Source organism: Galeopterus variegatus, unplaced genomic scaffold (genome assembly GCF_000696425.1).
Source record: "Galeopterus variegatus unplaced genomic scaffold, G_variegatus-3.0.2 Scaffold1780, whole genome shotgun sequence".
Classification (NCBI taxonomy): Eukaryota; Metazoa; Chordata; class Mammalia; order Dermoptera; family Cynocephalidae; genus Galeopterus; species Galeopterus variegatus.
In genome coordinates this window covers 286,190-302,083 of record NW_007727891.1, presented here as the reverse complement: position 1 = coordinate 302,083, position 15,894 = coordinate 286,190, and the positions used below count along the sequence as shown (strand labels likewise).

Here is a 15,894-nt window from a genome sequence, read left to right as displayed (position 1 = left end):
AACCACTTCCTTAGAGAAGTCCTCTCTGACCACCCAGTCTAAACTACATGCGCTATTATTCTCTCTCAGAGCATCCTGCTCTCTCCTTTTAGAGCCCTTAACACACCTTTTCATGATTTATCCTTTTGTTCAGTTGTTTTGTGCCTTTCTCCACAAATAGATCATAAACTGCAAGAGGCCAAGAATGTATCTGTTTTGTTTAATTACCTGGCACTACTCACCCTGGTTCACTTTCCAAGGCCACCAATTTGTCAGGCCCCAGGCTCTTCCCAACTCAGGACCTTTCCATGCTGTTGCCTTTGCTACAAATTTACCCCTCAGTTCTCCAGTAAACAACCACTTCCTTAGAGCAGTCCTCTCTGACCACCCAGTCTAAACTACATGCGCTATTATTCTCTCTCAGAGCATCCTGNCAGGGTGTTATAAGAATTAAATACAATAATATATGTCCAGTAAATGGAAGCAACTTTTGTGTTTTGTTTCCCACTTTGTGTTCAGAATCCTGGACATTCACAGATTCCAGGGCCTATGAGAGTTGGGGGCTTGGCTGAGGTTTTCTGCCTCATATTTAACTCAAAGGAGGTTATAGATAGTTCTGCAGTAAACTTGTAGGTGTCTGTAGGTGTTAAGCACTTATCAAGTGTGAAAAGCCTGGGCTGGACACCACAGCAGGGGAGATGAGTGGATAAAAGCTAAAGTCTATAGAAGTCCAGTCTTCGGTCCAGTGAGGGAGATGACCAAGGAAACCTTTTTGTGTAATGTGAGGTATGACAACATTAGCACTTAATAGAGAGGGGGATCCAGAATAAGAGGTAATTAAATCTGACACAAGGGAGTGGGTGGATGGGGTGAGCCATGGCAGGTTTTTTCAGGGTCTGAACCTTGAAGGAAAAGTATAATTCCGAGAGTGAGGGAACAGCAAGAGCAAAGATAAGTCACAGAAGTTTTGGGGACTTCTGGCCTCTGTCTTAGTGCTGTATTGATGCTCAAAAGAGGAGAGCAGATGTGGACCCGCACTCAAAGAGTTGACAGCCCATGACAAACAAATGTGAGACAGGTCTAGTCTCATCACTGGGCCCTCCCAGGGCCACTGGTGCTGCCCTGGGCCTCCCCAACTGCCTCCGTGGCTTAGCACTTGGGGGAACATGGGCTCGATGCAAAGGTGTGTGCATACAAAGACACAAAAGAGGAGGAGGTGTGCAGGTGTGAGAAAGACCCTTGGAATGCAGGTGTGAGAAAGACCCAATAGGCATGCTGCCAGTATGAATCTGGCCATCACATCTTGGGCACGAGGGATGACAATCAGCTTTGTATCTCATGAATATTCAAAACCAATGACAATAAATAAAAAAAGAAAGAAAGAAAGAAAGATCAGAAGGTAAGACTCAGAAATAAAAACAGCTGCTGAGTTAAGGCTGCTGGTCTTTTATTGGCTTAAATTGTCATCTTAAATTTATTATTAAACAAAAAACAACCTTCCACCCAAAATACAACTCACAGATCTATGTACACTGCTGTAAGAAGTTATTCAAAATCTATCATTAAGTGAAAAGAGCAAGCTGTAGATTGTTTTGGTTGTGTGATCCCACTGGGGTCCACATACAAACTTGCTTTATTTGGAAAAGTTCTAAAAGTCAACAGAATTATCATTAAAGTCTACCTCTGGGGTGTTAGATTCAGAGGAAGGGTGGAGGGAGTTCTACTTTTTACTTTATACTCTTCATAACTTTATTACATTTACCATACATTACTTCTATAATAAAAAATTTTTTAACTTAAAAAGAGATAATAAAAGCCCCTTTGTTTAAGAGTTCACCTTAGAGATTCTTTTCCCAAGGACTGAGACAGGTAAACCCAAACACTTAAGTCCAGCTTAGTGGCTGGACTGGGCTATTAAACCCAGCCTGGGTAAATTTGAGCTCCACACACTTCCTGGAGGTTTTTGTTTCTCTCCCCAAAGAGGTTGCCCTGGCTAGTCTGAGTGTGTGGGGGTGGTCTTAACCACAGATGATTCCATCGGGAGACCCAGGTCTGGCAGGCAGCCCCATCAATATGGCTGTTCCAGGGACTTCCTCAGCTCTGTTTGGGAAGGCTGAGGCTCGAGTACAGTGGCTACTTCCCTGGTCCAAGTCTCTGGTCCCTACTACAGGAGATTCTTCAGGTCATGTATCCAACAGGGTGCCTCGCACACATGAGCCTCTGCTAACTGATGGCAATTATGGATGTTGCTGTCTTGATCAGGACAGAGGAGATGGGTACGAAGGGACATGTGGGGTACTGGTGAAGTAAGATCCTTGCGAGAGGTGGGAGCTGTGGATAAAGGATGAATGTAAGTATAGATTCATTTTTGTCTGTTCGTTTGTTTAAACCAGCACAGTATAGTTGAAAAAGACCTGCCCTTGAGCTCCACTTCCTACACAGCTTGCTCTGTTACCTTGGACAAATCACATCCCCCCTCTGGGCCTCACTTTCCTGTCTATAAAATGGGGGATGTGGATTAAGTTCTTGTTGAGATCCAGTTCAACAGTCATGTTTTATGATTTTATGTTAATACAAAATATAAGTAAAGAAAACCTAAGTAAAGGAAAGTAATCAAAGTATAGGAAACAAGGAATCACTGATCATTAGATGCTGCTTACATTAAATTACTTTCTATCTTGGACATGAAGTTGTTGTCTATGTAGGGGGTCTATGAAACCATCACTAGGTCTATCTACCAGCGTCCTCCCCCTGGGGAACAGTATTCTTTCCCAAATACTCACCCTCCTAACTAACTCTGACCCTGCCACTCTACCATCAGAGTCAAACAGAAAAGCCCAGCCTATCTTATATTCTTTCCACTCCCCAGAAGCATTCAACTAAAAGGAAAAAATTATTCTGTGTTTTGCAGGTCCTCATGGTGTGGTGGCCAGAACCCCAGACGAGGAGTCAGACCACCAGTCCCCACCCTGGTTCCATCACCAATTCACAGTGGGGGCTCATGTGAAAGGCACCGTGTGGCCTTGGACAAGCCACTTCTCTCTGATCTTAGCCTCATCTATAGAATAATGGGAAATAGGTTTCCTTTCATGAGTCCTGCTTTAATATTCCCCTGCTCTGCCCTACTGGTGGCTATCAAGGCTGGGAGAGGCCAAAATCTGCAGGCCAGCATTTCTCTAAACCCTCCCAAGAACAGCAGACAACCTTCAGCTTCCCAAGCAGGCTGGTGCCAAAAGTGTAAGCACAGCCAAGTGTCTGCACTCCATGCTAGAAGCCAGAAAATCAGGCAGATACCCAGGGCCAGGTGGGTCTCAGCCAAGCACAGGATGCTGAGCCAGGGCACCCTGTTCTGATCCAAAGCTTTTCTTACAGATGTTCTCTTACCCATAGGATAAGGACTGACAATGCTTCCAAAGGAATCAGAAACATGTGCTTCAGGGACCAGACAGACCAAGGCAGGGAATGGAGTTAAAGGTTGTTTGTTAAGGTATAACATACATATAGGAAAACATACATATACATGTACATCTTAATATATATCCATGAAATTAACATACCTATGAAACAAACACCTAGATCAAGAAACAGAACAATACCTGTACCCCAGAAGTCCCTTTTGTTCCCCCTTCCAATCACTAGTCCTCCAAGAATAACTACCATTCTGACTTCTAGCACCATTGATTTATTTGCCTGTTTTGAACTTTACACAAATAGAATTAAGCAGTATGGGCTCTTTTGAGTCTGACTTCCTTTGCTCAACATTATGTTTGTGAGCTTCATCCATCATTACATATAACAGACAATCATTCATTTTCATTTTTGCATAGTAAGGACTTCATAAATAGCTAAAAATCAATGAAATGGCCCTGAGTCTAGGCTAGGGTACTCACTGATAGCAGGGGGAGCAGGTTTACATACAGCTCCCCAGAAATCAGGATGACCCCCTGCTGTTCTTCCTGCAGAATCCTACACCTTCCTCCTGGGGGCTTCAGGGGTGTGAGTTGGAGCTTGATGCCCCAAACTTACTTCAAAGGCTCAGTCCATCATCTGGTGAAGGCCAGGAACTCTTGTTCATTGAACATTTACCCCATACTTGGCTCTGTGAGGGATACCTTTGACTCAGCATCTCATTTCATCCCCAGAACCATGTTATTACTCCTATCTTACAGGTTAGAAAACTGAGGCTCAGAGAGGTTGAATAAGTAACTAAGGTTGGACAGCTAGGAAGAGAACCCAGACTCCAACCCATGTGAGCCCCTCTCCACCACTCCACGTTGGCAAGGAACTGGCCAGCTGGATCTGGCCCCATCTATATCTCCAACCTTACCTGGCACTACTCACCCTGGTTCACTTTCCAAGGCCACCAGTTTGTCAGGCCCCAGGCTCTTCCCAACTCAGGACCTTTCCATGCTGTTTCCTTTGCTACAAATTTACCCCTCAGTTCTCCAGTAAACAACCACTTCCTTAGAGAAGTCCTCTCTGACCACCCAGTCTAAACTACATGCGCTATTATTCTCTCTCAGAGCATCCTGCTCTCTCCTTTTAGAGCCCTTAACACACCTTTTCATGATTTATCCTTTTGTTCAGTTGTTTTGTGCCTTTCTCCACAAATAGATCATAAACTGCAAGAGGCCAAGAATGTATCTGTTTTGTTTACCACTGCCTTGAACAGTGCCTAGCACACAGTAGATCCTAAATAATGTTAGTGAAGAAAAGGAGGGAAGGAGAGGACTGTCTCTTCAGAATCTGAGTGGTCACCTGAGGGCAGCTCTAGTTCCAGCCTCTTCCATGGCTCCAGGCAAGATCCATCCCCCAGGAAGCCTCAGTTTCCTCAACTGAAAAAAAAGGGGGTGGAAGAGAGGACTTCTAAAGTCCTTCCAGGGCCGGCCCGTGGCTCACTCGGGAGAGTGTGGTGCTGATAACACCAAGGCCCCGGGTTTGGATCCCATATAGGGATGGCCGGTTAGCTCACTGGCTGAGCATGGTGCTGACAACACCAAGTCAAGGGTTAAGATCCCCTTACCACTCATCTTTTTTTTTTTTTAATAAATAAAATAAAAATAAAGTCCTTCCAGTTCATCTGACCTCAAGATCACAAATCCTAGGATGTCTGGCCACTCCAAAGGCCGCAGGCCCCCAGGCCCTACTGCTTCTTACCCATTGCCTTGGGTTGATGTCCCCCCAAAAGTTAATCCCCCTGTGACTGTTAAGAGGGTGGGAAATCCTATTATGGTAATTGCAAGGTGGGGCCTTGAAGAGATGATTAAATTCTGAGGACCATGCCTAGTGAATGAATTAAAAATGGTGGTCATGGGCATGGTTCTGAGGGCTTTAAAAGCAGAGTGCATGAGGAACTATCTCTCTCTCTGCTCTGCCATTTCTGCCATGTGTGACCACTGGGTCACTGTTCCACCATCAAGACCCTAACCAGATGTGTTCCCTGGACTTTGGACTTCCTTCAGAAACTGTAAACAATAAATTTTGTTTTCTTTACAAATTACCCAGTTCAAGTATTTTGTTATAAGCAACAGAAATGGTCTAATACAAAAAACTGGTACCAGGAGTGGGGTGTTGTTCATAACAAATACTTGGAAATGTAGAAGTGGCTTTGGAACTGGGAGTTGAGGACAGGCTGGAAGAATTTGAAGGAAAAAGCTAGAAAAAGCCTAGCTGCTGGTGGGAGTTTAGAAGACAAGAAAAACAGAGAAAGTTTGGAATTTCTTAGAGACTGGTTAAATGGTGGTGAGCAGAATGCTGATAGAAATATGGACAGTAAAGGCCATTCTGAGAAGATCTCAGATGTAAATGAGAAGGGACTTATTGGAAACTGAGGCAAAGATTACCCTTGCTATGAACTGGCAAGGAATTTGGCTACATTCTCTTCATGCCCCAAAGTATTATGGGATGTGGAACTTAAAGGTGCTGACCCACGGAATTTGGCGGAAGAAATTTCTAAGCAGAAAAACATTCAGGAAGCTGCATGGCTACTTGTAACAGACTACACTGAGTTATGGCTGCAAAGGCATGTTGTAAAGCCTGAATTTAAAAGAGAAGCCGAGGGCCGGCCCAGTGGCACACTCGGTAGAGTGCAGCGCTTGGGAGCACAGTGGCGCTCCCACCGAGGGTTCGGATCCCATATAGAGACCAGTCCGCTCGCTGGTTGAGCGCGGTGCGGGTGCGACGCCAAGGGTTGCGATCCCGTTGCCGGTCGCGGTACGGGCACGACACTGAGGGTTGCGATCCCGTTACCGGTCACGAAAAAAGACAAAAAGGAAAAAAAATAAAAAATAAAATAAATAAATAAAAGAGAAGTCGAGCATAAAGACTCACAAAATTTGCAGCCTGGCCATGTGGTAGAGAAGCAGAGGGCATTTTCAGGGGAAAAATGCATTGGCACAGCCCAGCAATCATTGCTAAGGAGATCAGTATAGAAGAAAGGGGTTATGAAGAGAAAGGAAAAAAGATGTTGAAGGCATTTCAGAGATCTTGGATGCTGCATCTTCTATTCCAGGTCAAGAGGCCTAGGGAGACAGAATAGTCTTGTGGAACAGGCCTGAGGGGCCCTTCATGAGCTCACTGCCCAGGGCCGCCTTGGGATGCTGCTGCCCACACCAGCACCCCAGCTGCTTTGGCTGCTTTGCTGCTCTAGCTGTGGCTAAATTGGTCCCAGGTGTGGCTGGACTCACAGCTTTGAAAGATATAAACTTGAAACCTTGGCAGCATCCACGTGGTATTAAGTTTACAGGCTCACAGAATACTAGAGCTGGGAGGCTTGGGAGCCTCTACCATGATTTCAAAGGATTTATAGAACAGCCTGGGGTCCCAGGAAGAGATCTGTCACAGGGGTGAATGCACCACAGAGTCTTCACTAGAGCGATGCTGAGCAGAAATGTGGGGCTGGAGCTGGAGCAGAGAAACCCCATCAGAGCCATTCCTAGTGGAGCTATGAGAGTGGGACCATCATGGAGACCCCAGACCTGTAGAGCTACCAGAGTGGAATGCCAGCCTTGGAGTGCTGAAGTGTGGCCTGAGAACAGGAAAGCCATAGGAGCGGAACTGCCCAAGGACTTGGGGACCCAACCCCCACACCAGTGTGCAGAGGATGTCGAACATGGAGTCAACATAGTGATTCACCAGCTTGGAGATTTAATACCTGCCCTGCTGGGTTTTGGACTTGTTTGGGACTTATTACATCTTTCTTTTGGCCTATTTCTCCCTTTTGAATGTGAATATATACCCTATATTTGTACCACCATTGTATCCTGGAAGTAAATAACTTGTTTTAAATTCACAGATGGGACTTTGAACTTTGGACTTTTGAATGAAACAAGTTAAGACTTTGGGGATGAAGTGAATGTATTTGTATGTAAAAAGGACATGAGTTTTGGGAAGCCAGGGGCATAATGCTGGCCCCCAAAAGTTAATCCCCACTGTAACTGTTAAGAGGGTGGGAAATCCTATCATGGTAATTGCAAGGTGGGGCCTTGAAGAGGTGATTAAATTCTGAGGACCATGCCTAGTGAATGGATTAAAAAATGGTGGTTCTGAGGGCTTTAAAAGGGGAATGCAAGAGGAGATATTTCTCTCTCTTCTCTGCCATTTCTGCCTTGTGAGACCCCTGGGTCACTGTCTCACCACCAAGACATTCGCCAGATGTGTTCCCTGGACTTTGGACTTACCATCCTCAGAGACTGTAAGCAACAAATTTCATTTTCTTTATGAATTACCCAGTTCAAATATTTTGTTATAAGCAACAGGAACAGATTATACACTCACCTTTTGCCCAGTTCACACTTTAGAAAGGTGGGGGAGGGGAGTCAATCCAAGACTCCCTAGGCTATGAGGTACATGGACCTTCACACCCTGTTACAGGTGGAGAACCAAAATACATGAGGTCTCTTCCACTTCTAATACTCATGTCCTAGATGTGTGGAGTGGGGGAGATATAAGACTAAGAAGGGATAATAAATTAATTCCCCAGGAAACTGCTTCTACTTCCTTCTTCAGAGTCCCTGACCCACCCTAACATCTCAGCTTCTCTGCCCACCCAGCTGCTAATCCCTCTCCACCCCCCTGCCTGGTTGTTGCTCCAGGAAGACAGAGACCAACTGTGTCTTGCTCATCTTTGTACCAACAGCACTTAGCACAGACCCCTACACACCCCACCCTAACATCTCAGCTTCTCTGCCCACCCAGCTGCTAATCCCTCTCCACCCCCCTGCCAGGTTGGTGCTACAGGAAGACAGAGACCAACTGTGTCTTGCTCATCTTTGTACCAACAGCACTTAGCACAGACTCCTACACATAGGACATGGCCAAGGTGAGGCCATCAAATCAAATGCCATTGGCAGGGCCCACCATGGTCTATTGCTGGGGATGCCACTTTTCTGCAGGTGTCACTGGTGGTAGGAGAAGAACCTGGGGCAAAGAGAACCTGGCTTCCCATTCAGAGGCAGACTCTAGCTGAGAGACCCCCCAGCCTCAGCCCCTCTGTCCTCCCACGCCTTCACCAGGCCCCAAATTGGGAACAGTCATCCCCCTCTGAGCTGTCTACAGCTGAAGCACCTGCCACCTCCCATTCTCCTTGGAATGAGGCTCCTCTGGCTTTGAAGATCTTTCTGTTTTGTCTTTAAAAATAAAAGAAAGGGAATTAGTCCTTACCCAAGAGTTCTATACAGGGAAAAGGACTCCTGTTTTCCTGTTGAGTACAGTGGACACCCTAAACTCTCAGGTTTTTACTCTGCTGGGTGTGTAAAGGGGGGGCTGGGTGTTCTGGTGGGCACAGATGAGTGTGTAAGTGCCATGCTCACAGGGGACAGCATGATGGGTGTGCAGGTACAAACTGGATTGGACAGAACCCTGGCTATGTCACTTGCTGGCTCACAACTTTGGGCAACTTGCTTGCTCGCAACTTTGGGCAACTTGCTTAAACTCAGGACCACGCTTTCCTCATCTGGAAAATGAGAGCAAAAATAACTCCTATTTCACATCTGTTGTGAGACTTAAACTTCAGAACTGGTGTTCTGTAATCACTAAGACACCTTCTATATATTAGCCCTTGTTAGAAATGGGAGGTAAGAAGAGAGCTTTAGAAAATCTTAATTTCTCTCCAAACAGTAACTACTTTCAGATCTCAGAGTTTACTCCTTGCTGTGTTCTGGGTTTAGCGAACCTGAAAATATACACAATAACTCAGATCCCAGGAAAACTTCATGATGAGGCTCGTGTGGCTGGTAACAGTGCAAATCTGTTTTCAGGGAGGATTACTTCACCTCCCATTCAGGCCCTGAGCTTAAAAAACAAAATCCAAACAACCATGGAGAATCCCAAATGGGACTCAGAGAAGAAAATCAACAGTTGAGGTGGTCATCCAGAGCCTGGGGAGGGCTTTGTGAAAAAAGTAAGTTAAAACAGGAATCATTAAGATTTGCCATAACTGTCAGCTGGGTTAAACTGAAAACACAGAACTCAACAATTATAGCCCCTTCTACTGGCAAGTCTACTGGCAAGAGATGACTGCTTGCAGAGTTGCCCAAGAAGATGATAAATCTCAGGCTTGTTTTTAAAGCTTCTCACGAGTCCTGTAACAAGCCCATGCCTTATGATACCAACTGACAACTGCACCAAGAGAAGTGTAACTTGGGCTCCATCTCCCAGACCCCTCAGCCTCTCAGCATCTCTTACCTCCCCAGCTCCTCTCCGATGTCATAAAAATCCTCCACCTTCTGCTGCTTGAACGTCTCCATGTTTGGGCTCCTCATTGAGGCCTGGACCATACAACCCTGACATGGGAAGAAACCTGAGGTTAAGACAGCCATGCAAATTAGCACAAACCAAACAGTCTGAGGCCTAAAAGTAACAGGCTCAAAGGGAGCTGAAAGAGTTTGAATGTTATTGTCCCCCCAAAACTCATGTGGAAATCTGATCCCTAATGTGGCAGTGTTGGGAGCTGTTTGAGTCATGGGGGTGGATCCCTCATGAATGGATTAATGCTCTCCCTGATGGGTGGTGGTAGTGAGTGAGTTCTCGCTCTGTTAGTTCCCACAAGAGCTGGTTGTTTAAATGACTCTGGCACCTCCTCTCTCTCTCTCTCCTGCTTCCTCTCGCCATGTGATCTGCTTGTACCCGCCAGCTGCCTGCTGCTTTCCACCATGAGTACAAGCAGCTTGAGGCCCATGCCAGATGCAGCTGTCCCAGAATCATGAGCCAAATAAACCTCTGTTCTTTATAAGTTACCCAGTCTCAGGTATTCTGTTATAGCAACACAAAAACAGACTGATACAAGAGCTAATAATTAAACAATAATAACAGTTCTGGTTCCTCAATAACTGCCCTGCTCAAGCCTTTTCTCACCTGTGGCTGACAATGTACGGTTCTTATTTGATTTATATAATTCAAATTTGTTAAGGAGATAGAAAAAGAGCTCACCTCACTTCTTCAGATCAGTCTGAAGAAGTTCAAGGAATCAGATTCATGGCGAGCTTCAGCTATTTGTTCTCATTAAATTCAGATCTACTGAGAAAAGAGGCAGCTATGCTGCAGTTAAAAAAAAAAAAAAAAAAGCACTAGTTTTAGAGTCAGAAGTCCCAGGTTCAAGTCCCAGTTTTGCTTGGGTAAGTCTCTGCCAGAGACTTAGCTTCCTTATCTGCAAAATGGGGCCAATAATGTAAAAATCAACTCCAAGTCATGAAATTATTTTATAAACTATAAAATACTGTAGAAAGGAAAGGGATTATCATGACCTCAGCTCCCTCAGGGGTTGTGTCACTCAACTGCAAGTCTGAACCGATTTGTAAACTCTCACGCATCACCTGAAGGGAAAGATGGGCGGGAATGGTGTGACAAATTACAACAGGCACCAGGAGTCAGGAGCCTGAGGTGCTAGTTCCAGCTTTGCCTGCTCTGTGATCTCATCTGTTGTCAGAGAGGCTTCAGTTTCTTCATCTGTCAAAGGAGCTAACTCTGCCTGCCCAGGGCACATCACCACTCCATCAGAAGAGACTCTTTGCATCCTCCTCTGGGATCGCCTTGCCCCAAGGAGCTCACCCATTCCTGGGACAGTCATATGTCACCTGGACAGCACTCCTAGGGCAGAGCCCAGGGCGCAGTCTGTAAATCATGAAGATAAAACCAGCTGCCTGTGGATGTGTCTTTCAAGAGTCATTAGCAAAGTCCTCTCAGAGATCATTTGGCTAGCAGCTTTTCTTCTGCCTGCCAATTAGATACCAGCCACGCCCGGGCCCCATGAACCCCAAAAGACTGTTTTCACCAGGCTGCGTGGAGGCACCATTACATAAGGGCATGTCTCATCAACACCAAGTGACTGGAACTGCTTTAACTCTCAGGGGACATATACGTTTCACCCTCTTTCTTCCACCGATGCCGCCTGCCTCCCTCCCTTCTGTTGAGGCATACACATCCCTAAAGACCTCCAAGCCCACACTTACTCTCAGGGTCACCTGCCTGTCAGTGCCCACTGACCATCCTGCATCCTCCTCCCTGCTTGGTCTTCACTCTGTGCTCGACCAGGGCCCGGGCAAACATGGAATACTGAAAAGAGCAGGCTCCAGGAGATGCAGTTCTAGACTACTTTGGGTGTGTATTAGCCCTGTGACCCACAACAGGTTGGCACTCTCTCTGGACCTCAGTCCCCTCACCTATCAGCAGGGGTGATCCTGTCTATATCACCTACTTCACCCATCCATGTGAGGATCCACTGTGATAAGGGTATAAACTGCTGTACAAGTAAGAAGGATGATTATTAATGTCATTTGACTCATCCCAGGCCATTGTCTTTCTGCTTCCCACAGCCATTGAGACCATCAATTTGATTCCTTTCTGAGAAAAAGGTTTTGGGGTCCCCCTCGCAAGTCTGGCTTCACCAGAATTGGAAGCTGGACCCACTTTCACCCCCACCATCCTGGGGAAGTTCCTGAGACCAGCCTAGATAGTGGTGGGACTGCTGTCTACCATTTTCCTTTTGCTGAAAAAATCTTTCCAAATAAACCATTCGGGTCAGATCCTGGGTAGCGGGGTTACTAATTTCACACAGCTAGATACAAGCAGAAAATTCCAAAAAAAATTCAGTGGGCAAAAACCCTGAGAGCAGCCCCAGGAGCATCTAAGATCTTCCATTTGGTGAAAAGCCATAAAGAGCTGAGCTGGATTCGAAGAAGCCCAGTTCCCCAGCAAAATGGCAAGTCTCTGCCGTGGTCTCTACGTCCTGGGTGGCCAGGGATGGGGGAAAGGGAGCCTCCTAAACACAAACTAAGCCACCAATTTAGCCTCAAGTCCTAGCCCCCTCCAGCCTTACCCCCTACATCTCCTATATTACAGCCAAAGTAGACCTTTCCCATTCCCCCAAAATTTTCACTCCTGCCATGCCTTGGCTCTAGCGGGGCCCTTTCCATGGGTGGCCCACCTGGAAAGCCCTCCTGGCAAAACTGCAGCCTCTGCAAGGACTAGCTCAAATGCTACCATCTCTGTGAAGCTCCATGATCCTTTCTCTCCTAAACAGAGATGAAAATTCTCTCCCTCTTTAAATTCCCCAAGAGTGTTCTTCATATATTTTTAGGGCGGGAGTTTATCACATTCTTTTTTTTTTTTGTCTTTTGTCTTTTTTCCGTGTCCGGCAACGGATCGCAACCCTCAGTGTTGCCTCCGTACCGGACCGGGGACCGGCAACGGGATCGCAAGCCTCGGCGTCGCTCCCGCGCCTCGCTCAGCCAGTGAGCGGGAACCGGTCTGCACGTGGGATCCGAACCCTCGGACGGGAGTGCCGCCGGGCTTCCCAAGCGGCGCACTATCCAGTGCGCCACCGGGCCGGCCCTATCACATTCTATCCTGTATCATAATTTATGTCTGTGTCTACCACAGAGGGAGAGAACACAGATTCCATAGTCACACAGGCCTGGATTCCAATCCCAGCTCTGCTCCTTACCAGCACATTGTCCTTAGCTGAGCACAGGATAACTTTTCTCAGCTTTAAATCATTTCCATGGAAAATGGACCTAGACAATGCCTAGTGTTGGTGAGTATGTGGAGCAACTAGAATTCTCACAGCCAGGGGAAGAATTCTCACACTGGCACAACCACTTTGGAAAACTGTTGGGCAGTTTCCATGGACATTCCTAAGAGAAATGTGTGCAGATGTTTTCCAAAATGGTGCATGTTAGAATGTTCACAGCAGCACTATTTAATAGCTAAAAATTGGAAACAACTAAATGGTCATCAACAGAAGAATGGTAAATAAATTGAGGTATAACCATACAATGGAATTATTATAGAACAATGAGAATTAACGAACTACTGCTACCTGCAATAGCATGGAGGAATCTCACAGTGTTGAATGAAAGAAGCCAGACACAATAGACTACATACTGTATCATTCTGTTTAGGCAAAACTAATCTATGGTGCTAGAAGTCAGAATAGTGGTTACCTCTATTAACCACTATTAATGGAGGGGGGGTGCGGGGTATAGCTGGAAAGGGACTCAAGTAGGCTTCGAGGTCCTGGCAATGTTGTTTCTTGATCTGGGCAGTGGTTACATGTATATATGGAATGTACTTATTTTGTATGCAATCAACTTTTTACATAATTAAAAAATGAGACTAATATCTACTTTATGGGGCAAATGATATAACATGTGAAATGGTTTAAATGGTCCCTGGATGGTCCCAATAAATGTGAGTTCCTTCCCTCCTACCTACTGTCTTGGAGCCCCATGAGGGCAAGGGTTGTGACATTCTCACCTCTGTCCCCTTATAGTAGCTAGTATACAGCAGGCACTCCATAAATTTGGTTGACCTGAATCTAGTGCCCCAGTCTGCTTTCTCAAGGCAGCTGCTCAGATACCTCATCAGGTAAAACAACTGACAACAGCTTAAAGCCCTGTCTAACACCTGCCCAAGATGAATCTGAATTTTACCAGTTTAGAAACATGAAAATAAAGTGGAGAAACTCTGAGTTGGAATTAGGACCCAGGGAAGGACCCACAGGCAACTTTCTGGCCCTGAAAAGCTGAAACCACATGGCAGAGGTGAGGGACACAAGCCACAACTTTTGGCCAGAGGCAAGGCCATCAGCTCTAGACATTCCCAGATGAGACCTATCTTAACGTCCAACATTTCTCCTAATGGAGACCTTGGAATTCACATTTCTGCACACAACCCTAATACTAGGCAACACTTTAGGGGGTTAACAAATTTCATAGAATCCCACAGAAAGGGAACTTACAGATCATCTATTTAGGAATTCCCAGGCTCTGTTTTAGGAGCCACCAGGGTGAGAAAATGTGGCTAGAGTAGTTGCATATAATCCATACTATATGTAGGGGTTCTGGGTAAGAATTCACAGTGAAAAAAAAGTGTGAAAACTGCTGCTATCTTGTCTAACCCACTTGTTTTACAGAAGGAGGAAATTGAGGTCCAGACAGAAGGGACCTGCTAAAAGTCACAAAGCTAGTGCATCCAGCTGTTCTTCCCCAAAAAAAAAGTGTGAAAACTGCTGCTATCTTGTCTAACCCACTTGTTTTACAGAAGGAGGAAACTGAGGTCCAGACAGAAGGGACCTGCTAAAAGTCACAAAGCTAGTGCATCCAGCTGTTCTTCCCCAGGCTTCTGTTGATAGCCACCCCAACCTCTCCAAGGGTGGTACTAGGGTTGGGGAAGTCAGTGGCCTCCTGAGGGACAACCTAGGAAGAGCATCTGGGGGCTGGAGGATCACCCCCTGGGGAGCTCTCATTGCTCTCTAAGCCCCCTCCCCCACCGAACCCAGCTCATCTGCAAAGTGAACACTCCCAGTTCCTCTCCCCACCTCCCCCAGCGCAAGTCAGTGAAACAGGACCATGGCAAGGAGGCAGGCAGTGGTTTCGGCCAAATGCACATGATTGTCCCCTCACACACATTCCCATTAGAAATCATCACACTTGGGCTGCGGGAAGGCTGCCAACAGAAGGGAAGGGGCTCCAGCACTACAGAGCCCCCCGTACATTCCAGGCTTTGACCCACCACAAACTGTGATGAGGAAGCTGGGGCTCAGAGAAGGTCAGCCACCTTCCTGAGTTGACATAAAAACTCCATTTTTCTGGTAAAAGTCCAGCTCCGTTGGGCAGCCTACTTGTTCACCCCCACATCTAACAAACAGGGAGGCCTTAGGGAGGTGGACAGGGTCAGCACAGATCTCATTCCTGCCACCTGGAATCTTGCCCCAGGACAGAAGACAAGCACCCACATCCTTGCACTCCCAAGCCCCCTGGCCAAGACTCCCTGGAAGCTGCTGAAGTACCAGTGAGGCCACCTTAGATGCTAAAAACACATCATGGGAGATGGGTGGTTTGGGGAAGAACAGGGCTCTGAAGGCAACCTTGAAGAGGCCAGGGCCCCAGCGCCCCTCAGTCTGTGGAACTCTCCCAGCTCTGCCCCGGGCCGGGGCTCCCGACGGCGGGGACCAGAGCTTCATGACGCCGCATAGAAAGTCTGAGCCCCCTCCTCACGTCACCTCCTAGGGCCAGGGAGAAGCAGGAGGTGTGACAGGAATACCTTAAACAGAGGCAGGTGAGAAACAGTGTCAGAAACCATAGCAGCAGCCCCAGATGCCCTCCACCACATCCTACAGTACAAGGTATCTGCTGGGTCCCTGCAACTGCCCCCTGGGACCCTCCCACCTCCCTCTCAGGCAGCCAGCTATGGTGTCCTGAGGCGGCCAAAGCTGAGACGACTTGGCCTCTCTCCTCCCGGGAATCTAACCGAGGTGCTCTCCCGCTCCCAGGGGACCTAACCTGATGGAAGTCTCTGTCTCACTTCCTCCCTGGGTGCCAGGCCTCTGCCCGCCGCCCCCACCCTGTCTCCCAGGTCAAAGTGCCAGGTCGCGGACTGTGCCCTCAGGCAGCAGCCGGCAGACCCCGCGTTCGGGTG

At 46.9% G+C, this 15,894-nt stretch overlaps 1 protein-coding gene across 1 annotated transcript in view; it reads right to left on the bottom strand.

The window, feature by feature from the left end:
• The window catches only part of LOC103595494 (death-associated protein kinase 2), a 65,513-nt gene extending 55,774 nt beyond the window's left edge, over positions 1 to 9,739 (bottom strand). Inside the window, exon 1 of the mRNA XM_008578912.1 lies at positions 9,664 to 9,739. Coding sequence (XP_008577134.1) covers positions 9,664 to 9,725 — 62 coding nt within the window. The 5' untranslated portion in view covers positions 9,726 to 9,739. The remainder of the gene's footprint in view (positions 1 to 9,663) is intronic.
• Between the last annotated feature and the right edge of the window lie 6,155 nt (positions 9,740 to 15,894).